Source organism: Melospiza georgiana, chromosome 4 (assembly GCF_028018845.1).
Source record: "Melospiza georgiana isolate bMelGeo1 chromosome 4, bMelGeo1.pri, whole genome shotgun sequence".
In the NCBI taxonomy this organism is placed as follows: Eukaryota; Metazoa; Chordata; class Aves; order Passeriformes; family Passerellidae; genus Melospiza; species Melospiza georgiana.
The window spans coordinates 29,229,892-29,250,602 of record NC_080433.1 but is presented as its reverse complement, the minus strand read 5'-3'; the positions used below and the strand labels follow the sequence as shown (position 1 = coordinate 29,250,602).

At 37.0% G+C, this 20,711-nt stretch overlaps 1 protein-coding gene across 3 annotated transcripts in view; it reads left to right on the top strand.

Annotated features, from left to right (window-relative positions):
- LARGE1 (LARGE xylosyl- and glucuronyltransferase 1) overlaps window positions 1–20,711 on the top strand; it is a 282,357-nt gene that overhangs the window by 78,607 nt on the left and 183,039 nt on the right. For all 3 annotated transcript variants that reach the window (XM_058021891.1, XM_058021889.1, XM_058021890.1), the window contains one exon: window positions 3,261–3,447. In XM_058021891.1, coding sequence (XP_057877874.1) covers window positions 3,342–3,447 — 106 coding nt within the window. In that variant the 5' untranslated portion in view covers window positions 3,261–3,341. The remainder of the gene's footprint in view (window positions 1–3,260; window positions 3,448–20,711) is intronic.

The following is a 20,711-nucleotide window of genomic DNA, read 5'->3' as shown; positions in this document are numbered from 1 at the left end:
GTGGCTCAGATCTAAAAATGCTAACATTGGGCAACCGGAAAGGAGCAACCACTGGCTGTTTTTTCATCAGAATACCACACCTGGATGCTGTGGTTAAATTGGCTGGGTTATTCCTTCATCCTTTGTTTTACAGTTTCTGATATGTTTCATGCTGTGTGTTTCTGGGTACAGGTGTTTAGTTAGCATAGCTGTTGAGACTGAAAACTGTCAGGAGGAGCACTGCATGGCTTTGTGCAAATGAAGTGAACCATTTCACTGAAAAGATGAATGTGCCTAGCAATGTCACATCTGAAGTAGCTTCAGTTTTAGCTTGTACCATGAAACTGCTTTTGAGGAGCTTTTAGGCAGGTGACAGTCTGATTCAGTGGGACTGTGGCAGTCCTACTGAGGAGTGGTGGAGACTGTAGGAGAATTCTGAAAGGTATTTGCAGGCTCATATGGCAGAAACGTGCAACTGTGTTTTGTGCTCAGCCCTTGGTCCAGCCAGTGTCAAATCCCTTTCCTTCCGTGGTGGATGTCAATCTGGCACTGTTGAAAAGAAAATCAAGTCAAAAGAGCTGCAATGTCTTCTTTCAATTTATTTGACAGTGGTATATTAGGTAACATTGTTTCTGAGTAAAGCCAATAGTGAATACATGATTGAGTCCAAATCTCTTCCTGGAAGCCAAGGATCTTCATTACCATTCATGGACCTTTTATGTAATCGCTTGTGTAAGGGTTGCACATGATGCATCGTCTACTTTGAAAAAAAGTACTCAGCAGGGGCTGTAATTCTATACACTAAAAATGAATATTTAGGACCCAAGGGAAGCTATTCACAATTTTGGGAAGGTGGGGATATTGTAGAAGCATAATTTAAAGTGGCTATATGGCTCTTTTAAAGCACTGTTAAAAGATGTATCTTAACATTTCCTAGGGTGATCCATCACAAGCTGACTTGTCTGTTTAGGATTTTCCCAAATGTTTTTCTAGTTAGATAAAAGATACGCATGAATGTGCAAAATGATTTGGCTATTTTGTCTGAAGGATGACAATTTGTAGAAAACTGAATTTGCCACATTTCTGTCTTTCCTTCGCAGCTGAACTGGTGTTGTGCCTTATACCTTTTTGATTTGTTAGAGTAATTTATGTTCATAGAGCAGAAAAGCTGGATTCCATCCTCCATATCAACCGGTTCAGAAACTTAACTTGCATGGATATTTAAAAGAATGTATAGGAAAAATCAAATTATTTCTTAAATATACCACCCCAGGATGAATTAATCCACTAGCAGCACTGTAACTCAGAGTCTGTATGTCGTTGCCCTGGAAATTTGTATCAGCACACTTTTAACAGTTTGATTTCAGAAACTACGGTGTTGACTCTTAATTTGTTACCTGTAAGTTTTACAGGTGTCATTGATAGGAGCAGTATCCAGCCAGTGCGTGTTTCAGTGCAAGATGTGGCTATTTGCCAATAACTGTGCCTGGGAGTTTATATTTTCAGTGGTTTATTTTTCTTTGCACAGACTGATGCCAGTACATTTAAGGAAAAAAAGGAATTCCTACTTAAAATAAGTGATTCTGTGCATTTTATAATATACATGCTTATAAACACAGAAGCCTGGAAAATTATCAGTGTTTGTCAAGTAGGCATGTAGAGGACTCTCTTCAGAGTTGTACAAGCTATGTGCTATAAGGAAAAGAAATGAAATGTAATCATTATCCAAATACAGTGAGTAAAGACAAGAGCTTTCCACAATTTATCTACCAAATGTGCGTCTTCATCTCTAGCACAGAGTGACTCTAATACCACCGTTGTAATATTAAGTCTGCCCACATATTTTGTGCAAAATCTCAGTGGTGAGGCATTCATTGCCTTGAAAAGCTGACACAATGGAATGCTTTTTGTGCTGGCTCTGGACAAATTATAGTACATTTTATCAGTTCCAAGGTCAGAGTACTATCATGGCTCTTAAACTGTAGTGTAGTAAAGTGGGCTCTATTGAATGTTCAAGGAACAGCTGTAAGTTTGCCTGATTATTGCAGCCAGGTATCTCCAGCACAAAAAAGAGACTTTTTGTCTGAACCTATTTCTCTTGTCTACATTCTCATTTTTGCTGTAATTTAATTTCAGAATTGATTTTTGCTGCAATATATATGGAGTTGTCGAGCTAAGACACTCTCATTGTTAACATGTCACCGTAGAAATGATACATTGCTTGTATCAGCTCGACTGCTGGTTGAAGCATAAGTCAAAGGGCACCGTTATTAAACACCTTGTACGACCAGAGTCTCTTTCTTTCCGTACCGTTCTTGTAGACTACTTCTGTTCTTAGAATTGAAAAACCTAAGCCCTTTCACAGAAAACCTGAAGTAGATTTGCATGGACTGAATACTTCTCTTTCCTTTTCTAACTTGTCTGCTACTAGCCTTTCCTTCCCTTTCAAAAAAAAAATGCTATCATAGTGAAACATAATTTTTATGCTCTGCATGACTGCACTGGTGTGGGAATATTTGTTTTCCTGTGAATAAAAATCATCATATATTTTTTTCTTGGCCACTCTGAAATGCAGAACAATTATTTCAAATTAGGATCAGATTTTTTTTTTTCCTAATAAAAACTGTTATTCAGTAGAGTCAATTTTTCTCATGGCATACAGTCTAAAAGCTCCTGATATACCCTATGTGGATATGAGTATTTCCTTGCCCATTTTGCACTTTCTCTTCTCCTCTTTTACACAGCAGCTCATCAGCACTGCTTTTTGGTGTGCAAAGTGGGTAATTTCAGTAACATCTCTCTACCCCTAAACTTCAGCTTTCCTTTTTTTGGTTCACTCTCTTGAGTTCATGACCAATTGCAACGCATCGCTGATTCAGTGGTGTGACTTCTGCTCTTTGAGAGCTGGTGAAGGAATGTGGGTGGCTGTCTCTTATCTGCCATGGGACCCCAGCACACATGGGCATCAAAGATCTCAGAGTTCCTGTGAAGTAAAATGAGGACAAATAAAAATAAATAAATAAAGCTGACATCTCTTGGTGAGGTGGAGCTTAGTGTGTATTTAGGTGATATGATGTGCTTTATTGCCTTACTGTCTTAATTTGACTTCTAAAACTTGCTTTATTATTAAGTAGTTGCGGATAATTTTGAAATGGGTACCACCTTGCAATTGCAGCAGCCCTTTTTTAGCCCTGTTTTTTAAGTCTTTTGAAACACTGGCATAGTCTATAACTTTCTGTAGAGTGATAAGCTGTTGAAATATTTTTTCCTTTCCTTTTCAGGGAGTAATATGTGGGAGGCTGTGGACTATTTGCTTCCGACATAGGAACAGCCTTGGGTTGGGATTCTGCACTCCTGAGAGAATGCTGGGAATCTGCAGAGGGCGACGGAAATTCCTGGCTGCCTCTCTGACCATCCTTTTTGTCCCAGCAATTACGTGGATTTATCTGTTTGCTGGGAGTTTTGAAGGTAGGAGAGGAATAATGGCTGAGGGGAGGGTGGTGAGGTATTGGATGATTTGTAGCTGGGCAGACAAATGTAGATCAGTCATCACTGGTTTTATTCAAATAAATTTTGTTTGGCTTGCATATGAAATAGTTCCCAAAGTGCAAATTTCAACAAAAGGCCTTCCTTACCATGTTCTCGATACTGAGGATGCTCAGTTAATTACTGGCCACAATTACTTGGTTTTCCACTCATCTTTGAACTTTGAAAATGTGCAACAACTCCCCTCTGCCCAGTCTACTAATCTTTCTCTGTATTTTCTGATTTTTAAAAGTAGGTCTATCCTATGCCCTGTAATATTTTTAGCATCTCATTTCAGATATGCTGAACACAGAAAATCAATGCATATCTATATAAGGTTTCTTTACATTAAAGTAGTTTGGATCCACATCTACCTGACTGTCAGTGGATTGTTTTAGTTGGAATATCTTTCTGTCCCCTTCTTTTTTTCGATGGAAATCCTCCAGCTTATAGGTACATTAACTTACAGCTATGTAATGACCACTTTTTATAACGAGACAGGGAATAATCACTACTTTGTCTTTTAAATTACCTGTCTGGTGAAGTTTCTTTCCTGGCCTTACAGACATTCACCAGTAATACTTCAGTTAGGGGAGGATCAAGGATTCTGGCTCTCCTGCTCTTTCCTACTTTGTAGCTTTTTAAAATTTGTTTGTTTTGTTTATTGTGGAGGTGAAGCATTTTATATTGGACAACAGGTCTGTTATTTCGGCAAGAGTAAAAAAAAGTCATTCAGTGTTTGTAGTTGCATTAGCATGAGGAAAGATGTTCCAACTTTGTAAAACTGTTCAGTCACAAGTTTACAGTCTGATAATTTTAAAAAGGCATTGTTTAAAATGTCAAGCTTCTTTCATGTATCCTTGGCTGACAAATCAGTGCCGTGTTTGGAAACAAAAGAGGTTTCCATGTTAAATCACAAGTAAGAGCATGTAAAGATTTTCTCTGTGTGTTGCATATGATTCTGAATTTGTTATATTCCATGTACAAATATTTGATTATGCAAATTTATTCAAGTACTCAAAATTCTACCTTAATGTGCAGTAACTCCATGAGCTCATTCTAGAACAAAACACTTGTGGGATTCATGTTAAATTGGAAATACGAGGGGTGCTAGCTGCATACTTAAAAACAATGATCTGGCAGGCAGAGCAGTACTGATTTTGTTTGATTTTTAAAAGCTGAGCAAATGCAGGCCTCACTTTTTTGCTTTTAGAAGAATATTGTGCTGCTTTATTGTAATGACTATTTTAATTGTGTCCATAATTGATAATGCCACGGTGTTTTAAATTCCCCTGTGAGTAGAATCCTTTGTTTTTACAGAGAACTCAATACAAATCTTGAAATTTGGTGCTACGAGGTATTTGAAGTGACTTAAAGCTCTCACTGTGAATTAATCTTAAATGCAAGCTAGGGAACAAAGCCCATTACCTATTACAAAGCCTTGTACTGGAAAAGGACTGGAAATTATGTACAGTTAGTAACTATCGGTTCTTTTTTTTTTTTTGTGTCTGTTTTCTTTTTTCTTAGTTTTGGATGGGGATTATTTTCTTGGTTAAAAAACTAAGATTGATTACTTATTTAGCCAAATAACAGCTCACATTTTCCTTAGTGTATAGATATTAAGACAAAAAGTTAATGCCATTTTGGTGTTCTACATGACTTCTTGGGGTTTTTTTCTCCACAGTGGTCCCCACAATTTACTCATGTTTGAGCTCTCTGTGAATGTTGTAGTGAGGTGGGGGTGGTTTTCTTCTCCCAAGTAACAAGCAGTAGAACAAGAGGAAATGGCCTCAAGTTGCACCACAGGAGGTTTAGATTGGATATTGGGAAAAATTTCTTAATGGAAAGGGTTGACAAACATTAGAACAGGCTACCCAGGAAAGTGTTTGGGTGACCACCCCTGGAGATGTTTAAAATATGTGTATATGTGGCACTTAGGAACATTTTAATATTCATGGGAAGTAGATTTTGAAATCATATTTGTGAATACTTGAATCAAAAAACTGATTCTGGGGGTTCAGTTTAGTGGTGGACATGGCAGTGCTGGGCTAATGGACAGACTCAATGGTCATGAAGGCCTTTTCCATCATAAACAATTGCATCATTCTGTGGTTGATTGTGGACTGAGTAGAAAATGCCTCACAACACCATTGTGACTTGATTTGAAAGCATCACAAATGTAGAATCCTCTCTGCCTCCTGGCACTTGTTTCTTTTGTTAATCACAGGGCTAGAAATTTTCAGTACATCTAGTTTTAGTTTTGAGTAAATGATTCTTGTTAGACTTTTCTCCACCAAATTAAAGAAATCATCAATACCTGGTATCGTCATAGGTTCATTTAATTATTCAGTGTGGGAGGGACCTCAAGAGTTCTCTAATTAAACTCTTGCTCAAATCAATGTGGATTTTGGAATCAGGCAACATTTTTTAGGCCTGTATTCAACAGTGTCTTGAAAACGTCCAAGGACAAAGAACACATGGACTTGCAGACACACCATGAATGAGTGCCCCCTCTATTTGAGCCCAACATTCTGGATAGTTTTTCACACATCTAGTAGTCCACCCATATATAGGGTAAAATCCCAGCTTGGATACAGGAATACTGTGCTTAAATTTAAGGAAGATTGCACCAACTGGTCATATATTCATAGTCATTTCATCACAGCAGGCAGTCAGGTTGGTCAAGCATGATTTACCCTTGATGAATCCAACTGCCATGCCAGGCCTGGGAATGTTTCTGTTTGGAGATACCTAAATACAGTAGTAAAATCACTGTGGGCTTTTATTCACTAAGTAAAAAAGATTGACCTAGCTGAGTTGCCGTAGCAAAAAATTTTGTGGGGATTTTTTTGTTCTTCTGCACTTTTTTCTTATTTTGTATGTTTCAGGGCTCTAGACTCAAATCTCTGATATGAAATCTGTAGTGCTGTGTCTGCGTCATAAGTTCTTGATGTAATTAGAAATTACATTACTCATCCATGTGTTTATATCTAAGAACTTAAGTTATTCATTTGCCATAGCATGGGAGTGGGATCACATTAGAAACCCTTAAAAAACCTTGTTAGTCAGTCTGTAATGTAAAGTATGCCTTGCTGCAGTCTGTTCCCATGTCCTGCTTTTTGAATAGTTTCAAATTCCTTAAGACAGTTTTGTTTTATTTTGGATTTTGTTCTTTTGTCAGAAAGTACATGGCAGCCTGCTACTTCACAGTTGTCACTCGACACTTGAAGTAAGACCCTTCCTTTAGGATATTCATTGGAGGTGGTGTTACCCAAGCTCTGACAGCAGTAGCTACTAAAAGCCTCATTAATCATGGATAAATGTCTATTAAGGTTATGAAGAAGAATATTAAAGATGATATTGAATATTCTGTGGCTTTTGTATATACCTGGTTACTGTTGTTTCTAATAATGCACAAGGACAGCATAATTTCAGTTATCTGTTACTTTGAATGAAAAAGCTAATGGTTCCAACATTCTTAGAATTTATTCAAAAGACAAAGTAATAGAGTAGGAAGGGTGGAGTGCATTTAAAACAGGGAAGATAAAAAAATCAAACAATACATGATGAATTTTCATTAGAAAGAAAATAGTAGTTTCACTAACTAGTGGTAGCTCCATAAATAGCTTAATTTTCCAAGCCATATGAAGCAGTTTCTTCTCCCCCTTACCATGACGGTCATGTAAAATGGAGATTTGGAACTGTAATTTCACCATGCTTTCTGGATTACTGATTCCTCAAAAAAAAAAAAAAAAAAGAAAAAGAAAAAGGAAAAAAAAGTTCACTGTGGCTGTGTGACCTCAGCAGATTTACAGTCACCTCTGTTTCGACAGGATGAAAATACACTTGTGTTACCATGTGTTACCAGTCCCTGTGTGGCGGATCCGCTTGAGGCTGAAATCCTACAGGATGTGTGTAGGGCTCCTGTGTGGAATATATTTCCTAGGAAAGACAGAGCCAGTAATGTAACCTTAAGATGAAAAATTGAAAGTTGTGTGAGATCTGGTATGGACTCTGTAAAGGAATAGTTGACTTTGCTTTCTTTTAACTGCTCGGGTAGCATTTTAAAAAATAGAGCCTGCCTTCTTTCCTGGGAATTGCTTTCCTTGGTTGTCCTCTTTTCACTCCAGTGTTGGGCAACTATCATTCCCTAACAATTTATTTCAGTCAAAGTCATCTGTAGAGACATGATTGAAGCCAGAGTTGGGCAAACACCTCATAAAATACAATAAAATAAATTGAAGGAAGGCTGCAAATATTCATCTTTGTATTTAAATTGATTCACTTTAATGCTGTTCACACTCTTTTTGTGTATGTTTCCATAAATATCCTAGTGAATATGTTAATTGAGAAGACTGTCTATGGGAACAATGAATATCCAGTTTTAATATTCATGAGAAGTATATTTTGAAATCATATTTGTGAATACTTGAATCAAAAAACTGATTCTGGGGGTTCAGCTTTTTTCAGTTAAGTGCCAAAAGTTTATCACGTGATCTGTGTGCATGATGAAAACTGCCCAAACTTTTAATCCTTGCATTAAGTGGCTCATAGAAAAAGGCAAACAAATAAGTAATTACTAAAATGTCTATCAGACACTTGCAACTGATGGACAAACATCAGAAAATAATTCCCTCACAGACAATGTAATCAAAAAGACACAAAACATACAATTGCTTTTTTTACTATGTTTCCTTCAGTTGGCCTGAATTTTATCTGTTACGTGTCTCAACAGAATTAAACATGAAAACTTAATCCAATGTCCATTTGAAACAGAAGCTTCCACCTTTGTATTGATCCTGTCTTTTTAATAAAGTTCTGGGAGGAGACGTCCTGAAAGGGTGCCTCTGCATGTAAGGGTGCTTCTGTGTGGAGTGCCTGAACAAGTGTACAGGAGGTAGATTTAGTGAATATTGGCTCTCCTTAGTCAAAAAACCACCCCTTCCTTTCCATTCTGGAGTAAATAGTGCTGACTGACTCCTCTCTGGTTACATTTATTCCAGGTGATAGAGAATTACCACTTAAGCACCTCTGTCTCTAGTGCAGTCTCTATACCTTCTTAAATATGTTTGGGGATCCTACCAGAGTGCCATCAATTATGATAGCAAAGACCTTAGGCTTAGTAGAAGTTTTGCTGCTCCTGGAAAACTTGTCCTTCTATGAAACCCTGGTGATTTGGCTATACAGAATGCTGATAAAGGAGCAGAAGGTCCATGCTGTGAAAGCTGGAGAGCTCGTTCTCTGTTCATCATCTTTAACTGAGTCAGTGATCCTATGTTTTTTTTTTTTACAGACTGGAGAAGCCTTATATGTCCATGACTAAGAAAATAAAATTAGGTGAATATGGAAAGAATTTGACTCCCCATTTTATAAATAAATAGCCTTCTTGTGAGCAGTGACAGGAAATTTGAAGTAGTTTCTGTACCAAAACAAGAATGGCCTTGCACCAGGAGTGTAAGCCAAAATACACGATGGCCATGAGAAGCTTTTGGAGGTCAAATGGTGGAGCTAGTGAGGAACATGGACTTTTTTTTTCCTTCTCAACCTTTTTCTGATTAAACTTAGAATTCTGCAATACAATTTTATCCTTAGCTAGTAATGTCCATTCCCACTGGAATGCTGAAGTTGAATGTTGAAGTCAATGCTGGGGTTTTTTCAGCTTGCCAGGAGTTCACATTCTTAAACCAGTACCCTGTCATCCCAGGAGAAGCCTTGAATCTTGCAATGGCCACTTCTTCTGTCAGTGTGCTGTGCCAAGGGAAAGCAAGCCTGCATTTCTTTTTGGAATTGCAGTAGTCAGGGCACACATTTTCTTTTGATGCTCATATTTTTAAGTACATGCTTTCAGAAAAGCAAAGCTATGGGCTTACCTTCTTTGTTCTCTGTAAAATCTCATGGTTGGATGGAATGTTTCTTTGCTTCTAAACACCAGTTTTCTCTTGGCTTTCTTTTCCTCAACAGCTCTTAATTTGTCATTTCTGGCCAAAACATTAAGGTCAGAATGAAAAGGAATTTTTTGACAGGCGTGAGGGGCCAGCTTCTGTGGAACAGCAGCTAAATGAATATAATCTCAAGAGTTTTGTTTCATCTTGGTCTTTCTCCTTCTTTGAACAAACTTTTGGGAAAAATACCATCTATAAAAGTTGCATTACACAAAAGGGAGCAAATTTCTCCCAAGAAGAAGGGACATCTGGATGCCCAAATTCTGTTAGGGCTGTGTGGAAGACTTAAAAGTAGGACTGCTATTTCCTGATCATTCCTTCTCTGTTTCAAAGATGGATAGTTACTCACTTCATCGTCAAAACATGTTTTTTAGTATAAAAACAGAAAAGCAAGGTGAGCTTAAATATCTGGCTAAAAATAAACTGAAAAACAAACCCCAAGAAGCAACACTTGGCTTTCTGAAAAAAAGTGTGCAATTTTAAGTACATCAGAACTCCTTTGTGTGCTGGAACTAATGTAGCCTGACTTGCTGTGATTGATACCATGCAGCTGATTGATGTTGAAGTTGCTTTTCCTACAATTTATATAATCTAGCTCCCATATGGATCTCTTGGTGTCTAAATAAATCCTGAGCTCATGCTGCAGTGTATTTCTCAATGGTAAAATGTTTGGCATCTCTCATCTCTCTCTCTCTGTCTCTTTGTGTTCCTGGCAATTGTAGAAGCTTCATTACCTCTGACTTCTTTCCCTCTAAAAAAGTAATTTGAAATTAATCAATGAGCTTTGGGGGCAAGCAGGTCAACAAATATATAAGCATAAGATGAAAAAAAATCTGAAAAAGAGATACTTTAAAAGATTGAAATGAAAATTTTCTTTTTGATTCTCAAAACAATTAATCTGGGCTGTTCAAGTTTTCTGAATTTTTTGTATTTAAAATTTGTGGGGTGTTTTTCAGATCAAGAAAAAGTTTGAAATCAAAATCTGTCTTGTTAGACAGCAAATAGTATCTGAAGTGCCTTTCAGTACTTTTGAAACTCATATTTTGAATATTTTTTAAGTGTATATAATACTAGGAGGAGGAGGAGTCTGGTTAAAAAAAATTTCAAATAATTACTTCATACATTGTGTATGGTCATACTTATATTCTGCAGATTATGCTCTGGAATGATTTAAAAGCAAATAAGTGGGAAGGTTGATACCCTGATTTTGGGTGGAATTTTTTTAGGTATGATTAGCGTAACAATACCAGTATCTTCAGCGCATTTATTTAAACCTTCTGTACCCTTTTCAAACGTTTTTCAGACATGACAGCCATTGAATTGTTCAGCTGATTAATTTTTTCCTTCCCTTAGAGTTTTACTTCTCTTGTGTTGCTTTGCAATTCTTGTTTCTAGACTTGAAAGAGACTTTTTTAAAATCTATCTAGATATCCTTGGACTACTGAGTGACATGCACAACTACATTCAAAAACATAGCCTGACAGCAGTCATCGTGGTTCACTCAGCTTTGTGCATACCAACAGAAAGAGGAAAAGTTGGTGACCTGAAGACTGATACATTTTTAGCCTGAGATTCTCTTCCAGTTTAACCCTGTTCAAGCTATTTGAGCCATCCTGTGATAATAATTCTTTCTAACCTGTGGTATGACTGACATTCTCTGTAATTCTGTGAAATGGTCAAAGTCCAGGATGTAAACATCAATAAACATCAAGGTTTTAAACCTTTTTTTATTTTTAATTTTATGATTCTTTGTCTTTCAAATTGCTGAATGTCAGAGTTAGCAGAGATGAGGAATTGGGGTGGAGAGCTGAAAGTAGTGAAGTTAAAATTGCAAAAAGAAAATTATAGAATCATCACATTTTCCTAAATTAAATTCACAATACAAAGGAGACTGTGATTGTTTGGTATATATTTACTTTAAAAAATAATTATAGACCCAGTTAAAATATTTTACTGTATAAATGAAGTGTTTCACAATGAGATACTTTTACCAAGGAACTTGTAGTAATGTCTGTACCTATCATAGAGAAGAGGTGTGTGGTTTGTTCTTTGCATAGTGCTTCCCAAACTTCTGAAATGCCCAGTGAAATCACCACCACCAATAAAAGCTTTTAAACACCTGGAGCAGCTTACAAGCTCTAAGTTAGTAACACACCAGGGTCCTGATTAGAAAACCAGAAATGTGTATCTAGAGAATGAACTGAAAGTGAGGTTCTAGCACAGTCAGCCCTGCTTGTGTTGGCTGTTGTTGAGCAAGCACAGGCCCTGTCAGGGGTGGAGATGCCTGGACCACCATGAGCAGCAGGGGAAGCCTGGGCAGCTTGTGGACTCTTATCTGGCCACTGAAGCCTGGGCCCCTACGTCTTCCTAGTGATTATTGTTCTTCCTAAGAAGTCTAAACCCAGTGCAGTTATAGCTGAATGTTGGTGCTACACTAGGATCTTCATTTGGCTCATAGACACAGGATTGGGGTTGTCATAATGTAGTTTAAAATTAAAGAATGTTGCATACCATTTCTGTAATATATAGATTATTTCCGGAGCTGAAATAAAGCCATAGCTAATAGGATGGTATTATTCTCCTATGTTGAAAAGCACTTGGGGGAATTGCTGGAATAAAGAAGTGTGAAAGTTATCAGTTTCTTATGTGATTTTTTTTTGCCCCTTGATTTAAGTAGGGTGAAAAAAAAATACCCCGAAATTGTTGTGTTTCTCCCCAACATTTTCTTTCCCTACAATTTTTTCTACTTTATCCTTCACCTTTCCTTATTTATGTGAAATTGCATCTCTCCTAGACTAGTTGCAACAGTCTTTGTTTAATTTGTTTCAAAATGGACAGACAAATTTGTAGATTCTTCTCAAAATTACACAGAACAGTTACTGCTTGAAGATTTGTAGGTTTTTACCATCATAGTGACTGTTAACAGTCATTGTCTCTCACATTGCACAGGCTGTTTTATATTGTAGAATTGATAGAATAATGCTGGCTGGTAATTCCTGCATCTGACCCATGTGTTCCAGATACACCAGAGCTGTTCTTCTAGCCAGATTTCTGCAATTGATTTTAAAGCTGGTGGAGGATTCTAGCACTTCTCTGAATAAATTATTCTGTCTTGTTAAAAAATACATGCTTTAATTTCTGTCCAGATATTTCTGGCTTCAAAGTAAGACGTGAGAGACAAGAAGTAGATGATAGGGAAAAAAACAGAAAAGGATCATTTTTACAGTTTCAGTTTCATGTAAAGTGAATAATCATGATTACGAGATATAGCAGTACATAAAGTGCACTGCAAAAATATCACCTTGAGGACTATAGATGAGAGTGCTACAGTGCTACAGCCCTCACAACTTATAGCTGTTTAAAAAAAGAGATAAATTCATAGGATAATTGCTAATCTTCCCATAGCTAGTAGAAGCTAGTTATCAGGATGATCAGTTGCCATCCCAGTCCAGAAAAACTAATTTCCCAAGCAAAATATTTGTTTTGGGCTCCAGGTTAGTGTACTTTTTCAGTTGTGAAAAAATAACCCTTCAGAAAGGATCAAATCACAGTTTCAATTGCAGGTTAAGCATGATTATTAAATTTAAGAAGAAAGATGTATTTCAGCCCTAATTTGGCAACCAATTATTCATGGGATCAAGGCTTATAAACTTAAAATCTATCAGTATTGTATTCTCAATTTTCCAAATAAAACATAAAATCACTGTAGTGTTTACAATTTACCTTAAGAGCATTAAAACATGGAAGATTTCTCATCCGTTTCTTTCCCAATGTTAAGGCATTCAGCATTCTAGAATTGAATTGGAATCATATCGCCACTTTAATATTTCACCATCACTATATTTCCTGCCTGTCATTGGATTTCATTTAATCCAACTCTGTGATTTTGCTTGTTAACTTTAGCAGGAATACTGTTTTCGGATGAATGAATGCTATAAAAGTCTGCTTTTTATTCTCTACTAATCAAACTGTTATAATGTGTATCTCAAGGGATCCACACTGACTTTAACAAAGGATTCTTTTGGTCTGAAATGTAATATGCACAGAATGTTTTCTAGCAGTATTAACTATAATGGATTTAGCTGTTTCACCTCTTGCTTCAGTGCTTTACAAACCCCGAAGGGTTTAAGGTAAAAATCTCAACAGTGAGGTTACATTTTCTATACTATTCTTATAGGAACCAAGTTTACAAATCCATCTGCACAGCTACACATAATTGCTGGTTTCCAGGGAACTCCAGCTAACTTTCTTCAAAGCTTTGACAATATACACAGAGGTAAGTAAGTTTGAAAATAACAATTATCTGACTTATTTGAGTTGGGTGAAGGCATTAGTTGCTTGTTCATGTACACTTGAGTGGAGATGTGATGAATTAAGTGATCTTTCCCGTAGAATGCAAATGCAGTCATTTAACCAAATGATTGAAACCTACTATTTATCTACTTTAAATTGCATGACTTTGTTTGCCCATGAGCTGCCTCATAGTAACCTGACTTCAGAGTTGCTGATGGTGACTCTCTGCTTCATACTGAGTTTCTTGCTTTTAAGAGACTTAAGAGCAGAACATTCCCCTGTTGTTATTTGCAGTCTTTATTTCCTCTCCCCAGTTTTAACTGTTTGCATATGCTCCCTTTCAGCTGCCATACGGGTGCCTCAGTGATGTGATATTAATAGCAAAGATTAAGCAGTTTCAGCTCACCAGAGAAGAGATTAATCATCATCAGACCCAATGAGAAGTTTAATTTTCTGCTCTTTTTTCCACTAAGCTCTGGTGGCTGCCACTTGCACCAATGTCTGTGGGACATTTAATAACCTGCTTCTGAAGATGCATTTCAGTGGTTTCTCTTCTTTTATTTCCTCTGTCAATCTCAGAGAATTTCATCATTTTAGACTTTAATTGAAGACCACTGTGAGGAGATGGAGAGAAGAAAGTTATTTCTTGAACAAAGCTACTTAAGGGACTCATGGTTTTTACTGTATTCAGGAGGAAGATGGGTTAAGTCAAGATACTGAAAACTATGGGAGTTGTTGTTTTGGTATGTGACTACCTGCTCCCCTTAAAAAATTCCATATCCTCCTTGTCCTCACCTCCTGTTTATATGCATTTATTTGTGCCTGAGAAGTGTGGTTAGATTTGTGGTGCAGCATGGATGATGTGGAGCCCACTGAATTAGGGAATGACAAGAAAGAGTCCACATTGAAAACTTCATAAAACAGCTTCCAAAATGCCATCTGTACTGATAAAAGCACTCGTGTGGGGTAGTCGACTAGTTGGACATAGCAGTTGCTGTTCAAAATGGCATGTCTCAGACTGGCACAAACTTACCTTACAGAGAAGCCCTAAACTTAATTAAAATTCTTCTCTGAGATGATGCTACTCCTGTCACCTGTTAACTACAACCAGGCAGTGAAGTTGATAGTGGAACCCTGGAAAAAGTTAAAGATAGAATCTAAAAATGTTAGGCTTTGTGCTTTCCCAGATCAACTGCACCTGCGTAAGCAGTATGATAAATTATATAATTGTTACATGTGATGATTGTTTAGTAATTAAATGTAATTATTATATAACCATAAGAAGAATAGTGAGAAACTATGCTGAGAGGGACTAAATTTATGTATACAATAGAACAATATAAGTTTAATAATTAACATGAAAGTTATGTAACGATAGAGTATAAAACATGATCATTTCGGATGTATGGTTGGAGTCAGATTTGGGTTGAATATACCCCGATTCCCAGAGCTCTTAATAAAAAGCACCGCATATAGTCCCCATGATTATGTGCTTCTGAACGCTAACAAAGTATTGATAGGTGATAATGTGCAATCTACATATCCCCCTATTTCTGGAGTTTTGTCAGCTTCTAAGAGGTTTTAGAAGGAGAGGGTCTCCATTAGGAGCAGGAGAAGATTACAGTTTTATAAGTTAGAAAAGGGCAGATCAGACTAAGATAAAGCAACACACAGCACAAAAGAAAAATGGTTAGTCTTTTCTGTGGTCTTCAGATAGACCTCATGTATGAGGTTGTGGATGTGTGGACATGTGGATTTGTTGGTTGAACAATGAGGTTGCAGTTTAATTTGAACAGCACATGATGTGAAATCACTCAAGTAGCATTTTAAGCGGGTTGCAATTGTGGATGCTGCCATTCTTGCATTTCTGGCTCTGGCTGCCTGGTTTTGAGTCAGTGTTTCTCCTGTTTGAAAAACAGGTCCCTTCAAACTTGAAGAGGCTCAGGCTGAGCACCTGAGATCTTTAATCCAGAATCTCTCACTGCCTTTTAAAATCTCTTAGAAAATCTGGCTTCCCAGCCTGGTACTTTTCTGTACTGGAGGTTTTGATTTATTCTATCTTGCCAGGAAGACTCTTGTGTAGCTGCACTATTTTAGCTTCCTAAAAGGCCTCTATCTATATTGGTCACTTGGGATGAACCTTGGAACTTTAGCAGGCCTCTTAAGTTTTCAAGTCACAGAAACTTGCTGAGCTGTATTAGAAATGGTCCTTTTTAAAAGAAGTTTTTTTGCTGTTAGTAGCCACTTTTTCATCTTGGAGACTACACACACAAAAGGCCAGTAAGTCTAGATATTAGCTTAAAAAAAAATATACACGTTGCAATTGCTACCACCAAAGAAAAGGCAGAACCCTTTCCACCAACAAATCTGCAACAGTACTACTGTTTTTCTTCAATTTAATTTGCAGGTTGATTCAGGGGAGGCATATCTAGAATGGCATTGTCAGCCTGAAGCAAAGCATAATGGTAATTTTGGGGGAAAAAAATATTTACACCATACAGCAATCTATGAATACATCTGATGTGTAGAGGAGGATGAGACTTGCAATTTCTTTAATTGTTTTATTAAGGACAAGGTATTGCCCTTGCAAACAAATTGTTTGGAAAAAAACATTTGCATATTTAATTAGACTTATATATTTAATAGCTAACAGTTGTTTACCTTGCATATCCATCATTACATTACAACAAACAGAAAAAACATATTATTTGAATCATGTTTAGAAATACTCCACTAAGGTCCTGGCACATTGTTTGGCTGCATGTAAGATTGGAATAATCTTAGCCATTCCTGGACAGGGATTGTTTTCCTGCTAATTACTGTTTGATTGCACTAAAGTAAGGTGCTTGATCTAGGAGCTGTGGTGAAATAGCCTCTGGTTAGTGGCAGACAAGTAATGGAAGACTTCCACTGGTGGAAAAATCATCTGTGGTAATTTCATGTGGCACTTGTTGGAAGAATCATTTGCAGTAAGTGAGAGCAGGAATCACAAACAGAATTGTTGAGAGTTGGAACCTGTTTTTAATGGATCTCACAGAAAAGAAGTTCTAATGGTATGGTGAAAACTGAGAAAGTGAGACTTTAATTATGAATAGAGGAGCTAATGAATGAGAGTGAGGAAGGAACAGTTCTCAGGTGTTACTGTCACTTGTCATAAACTCCAAGCTGAATGGAGTTGCAAGCTGGCTTTTTTTAGTAATAATCCAGGCAGGAAGACAAGACAAAGGACAAGCTATGATGCATTGCAAGTAGTGGAATGAAGTAAAACAGTGGATTCATATGGAAAAGAGAAGGTATTACCTTGAGGAGTCAGGAAGAAATGGAGTTCTGTTCTGAAAGCATCATTTGCAGGATCACTAAAAGCAGCCTCACTGGGCTGCACACTATTCTTGTATTTGAGCATCATGTATGTGTGAAAAGATTCAGCACCATGAAAATGTGGACCTTCAAATTATTCATTAGGTTTGTATCTTTTGCAATTACAGGAAATTTTTCAATGTGAAACCTATTCAGAACATAAAAGCTACCAGTCAAACTTGCAAATTGATGATTTATATTTGGTACTCATCAACTGTTTATGGATTTAACTGAATCAATGTTTTAAAACTGTAGGAAATTATTAATAATCATTAAGAGAGAATTTGATGTTACAAGGAATATGGATAATCAGCTTATTTGGCCCTCTCAGGAGCAAGTGCAACATTAGATGAGCAATATATTAAAGAGAAAAGAGAAAAGTGATCCTATAAGTGAGGCATTTTTGGTGGTGGCTGATAGTGGAAGGACTATTTAAGGCTAATTCAAATCTCTTTAGACCTCCTAGTACTTTCTATTATTAGTCTAATTCAAGAGCAGAGGCTATACATCAACCTTCTAGTAAGGCTACTGATGGCTATGTGGTTAAAAATAATATGAAGAATAATGAAAAGACAATGACTGCAACTTGATAAGGAGTTCATATTCTGCCTGTGTACTCTAATGCGCAGTTCCAGTGTACTACAAAAAAACTGAAGAAGTAACTATAACACTCAAGTTTTGGTTAATTATTTTCTATTAATATAAAAGGCAGAGTACATTTCTGGATACTAGAACAGAAGAAGAGGAAAAAAGAGATGGAACTGAGAGAATCAATATTGTTTCAGGATGTCCTGTTCAAAGAAAGAATGACTTTGAGATTCCAGACTATGGGAAAAACCACATTCCTCTTTCATACTGTAGATTGTGTCTAAAGATAACAGCAGAATGTTGTTACCAAATTGCCAGCTTATGGGTATGGGACAAAAAATGTAAGTGTGAAGATCTTTGTTTATTCAGATAGCAAAGGTAAGGTAAAACAGATCAGAACTTCACATAAGCAGTAATGCAAGATGTTTGAATTATTATTTCTGAGGATGTTTGTTGAGAAGGTTCTCTTAGTACAGTCCTAAAGCATATGGTAGAAGGTCAGTCCTCTTCTCTAGCTGTTCAAAGAGAGAAAGGTTGATAAATAGTGAAATTCTCAGGAAGACAAGGACTGCACATTTGTATTCAATGCTGCAAGCTGGCTAGACTTTCCATTGCATACAAAAGTGGATTTGTTCAGAACATAGCAAGTTACAGCCTGAAATTGTAGCAATGGGAGATTTAGGTGGAATTAGACAAGAGGAGAAGTAGCTCTAAACAGAAGAGAGTTCTGTGTCCTGATAGATTGTGAACAGGAGTCGTGGAATCATCACCGCAGATGTTTTTAGAGCAGACCAGTACAGTGGCAAATTAAAATCAGTGTTGGTAAGTGTAATCTAAGGCACCTTGGAAAAGTGTAGTCTTAATACACTATAGTGGATTCTTAGGTGACCTGGAACTGGATCTTGGACTTTGAATAAATATTTCTAGTAAAGTTGTATTTGATACTGGGGGATAGTTGGTGATGTATATATGATATCAATAGCCACAGGCACAACTTGAAAGGCTTTGCTAGATATTGGGATGGGAGACTTAATTGTTTTTTCCTTTCCTTTACCAGACTGAGAACTTTCTAAATACACAAGACAGGACAGAGCTTTTCACACAAGCAGATACTGTTAATACCAAGACAAATGTGTTTTATCAGATCAATAGTGCATTTAGGAATGCAAATAGGAAGAAAATATCTGTTCATCAGATCAGTGTGTTTCTGACACAGTCTCTCTGTAGTATAAATGAAAAATAACTCTCGCTAGTTTTAATGCAAAACTCAAGCTGTTTAAGAAAGGGCTTATATGATATTTCAACCTGGGACAACTGGACCTGAGCTCTATAACTGCAAAGTCCCTTCTAATCCTATGTGATATCTTTGCAAATATATTCACTATTTGCTTCATGGAGCTCTCTTGGGTTCCACTGAACAGGAAATAAATAATCTCCTTTACTAGAGAAGGTGTATTATTTGGAGATTATGTTTTGGCTTCTTCATGATTTTAAAACACCATTTTTAAGGATTAAAGCAGCAGCAGAGCTGATTATTTAGTGGTTATTACTTGATGAGGTAATGACACTTGGCTTATTTCCTGAGCACTTTTTGATCTACTGATGAAAAATGCTCTATAGGCTAGGTAATATTATTGTTAACAATAGTGGAGTGTTGGGAACTAATTAGTCTCAGCAGCCTTTTTAGGCAAAGGCAAAGAAGTGTTGATGGAGAAAAATGAATGCTGTTAAGCTTTAGGAATGCTTTTTTGAGTGACAGTCTCACTGTGTAACATGAACTAGTCAAAGCTCTTGGGTGCACTTGTGTGAGAAAATGGATTTCTTTCGAAGTGGGTGGTTCAGGGTTTATTTGGGGAGTGTGTGTGTGACCAAGTTTTGGTAGTGTGGGGAGTTACAGGGGTGAGTGACTTCCCTGAGGAGCTCCCCTTATGTCCAACAGAGCCTGTGCCAGCCAGCTCCAGGAAGAACCTGCCCCTGGCCAAGGCCGAGCCCATCAGCCACAGCGGTAGCACCTCTGGGATAATGGAATTAGAAATTAAGAAGGGAAAAAAAAACAAACCACCACAGAAAGAGCAGCTGGAGAGAGGACAGAGAATATGTGAGAGGAAGACAGATGGGAAGGAGAATGAAACCTTCATAACCCCAGAGGAAATCATTAGCAACCTGCTATGCTACATATTATTTATATTATATTCTGTATGTAGTTTTTGATAAAGTTTGATGTTGATGAAACCTGGTTCATGAAATCCAAATTTGAGACTAGATAAACACTAATGACTTATTTGTTCACCATGTAAACCTTCATTTACCTTCAAGATATAAATGAATTCATGGAAATCTTTTATTACAGTTTTTTGTGAATATGACAAATTACATTTTTTGTGTAAAATAAATATGACTGTCAAAAGGTTAAATGAAATAACTCTTTTTTGAGAGTTTGAGTGCCCATGGGGAAGTCATCCAGCCTCTTGGCTTTAATACTCTTAAAATCTAATGAACTTGAGACTGTCTTCAAAAAACCATAACAAGCAGTTTCTCTGCCATTAACCCCATGAAATGAAATAGCTTCCTCTTTTTTCTACATCTTACATAAGTGGGAATTTTCTTGAAACTCTTGGAAGTAGTACCAGTCTAAAAAAGGTATCCTGTAGTCTGTGTGATAAAGAAGGAAAGAAAGAGGTGGTGCATCAAGACTGTTACCAGAATAAGCACAGTAATTGGACCACCATAACTGTTGTTATCCAGATAAGTACTGGAATATCTCTGTTTCTAAAAGTTTCTTTTGAAACTTGAATTCTTTTGAATGGGGAAATATTTCCTGGTTTCATACTTTTATGTAACTGCAGCTGTGTTCTGGTGGGGTAACCTTCACTGACTGCCCACTGAAGTCACCTTCACTCTTCTCCTCAGCTGAACAGGGGAAAGATAACAAAAGGCTCATGAGTCACCCCACTACCAAAACCTTGTCATGCAAACCCAACAGTGGTAGACCTCTTATTTAGTCATGCCTTACAGATAGTTGTACTT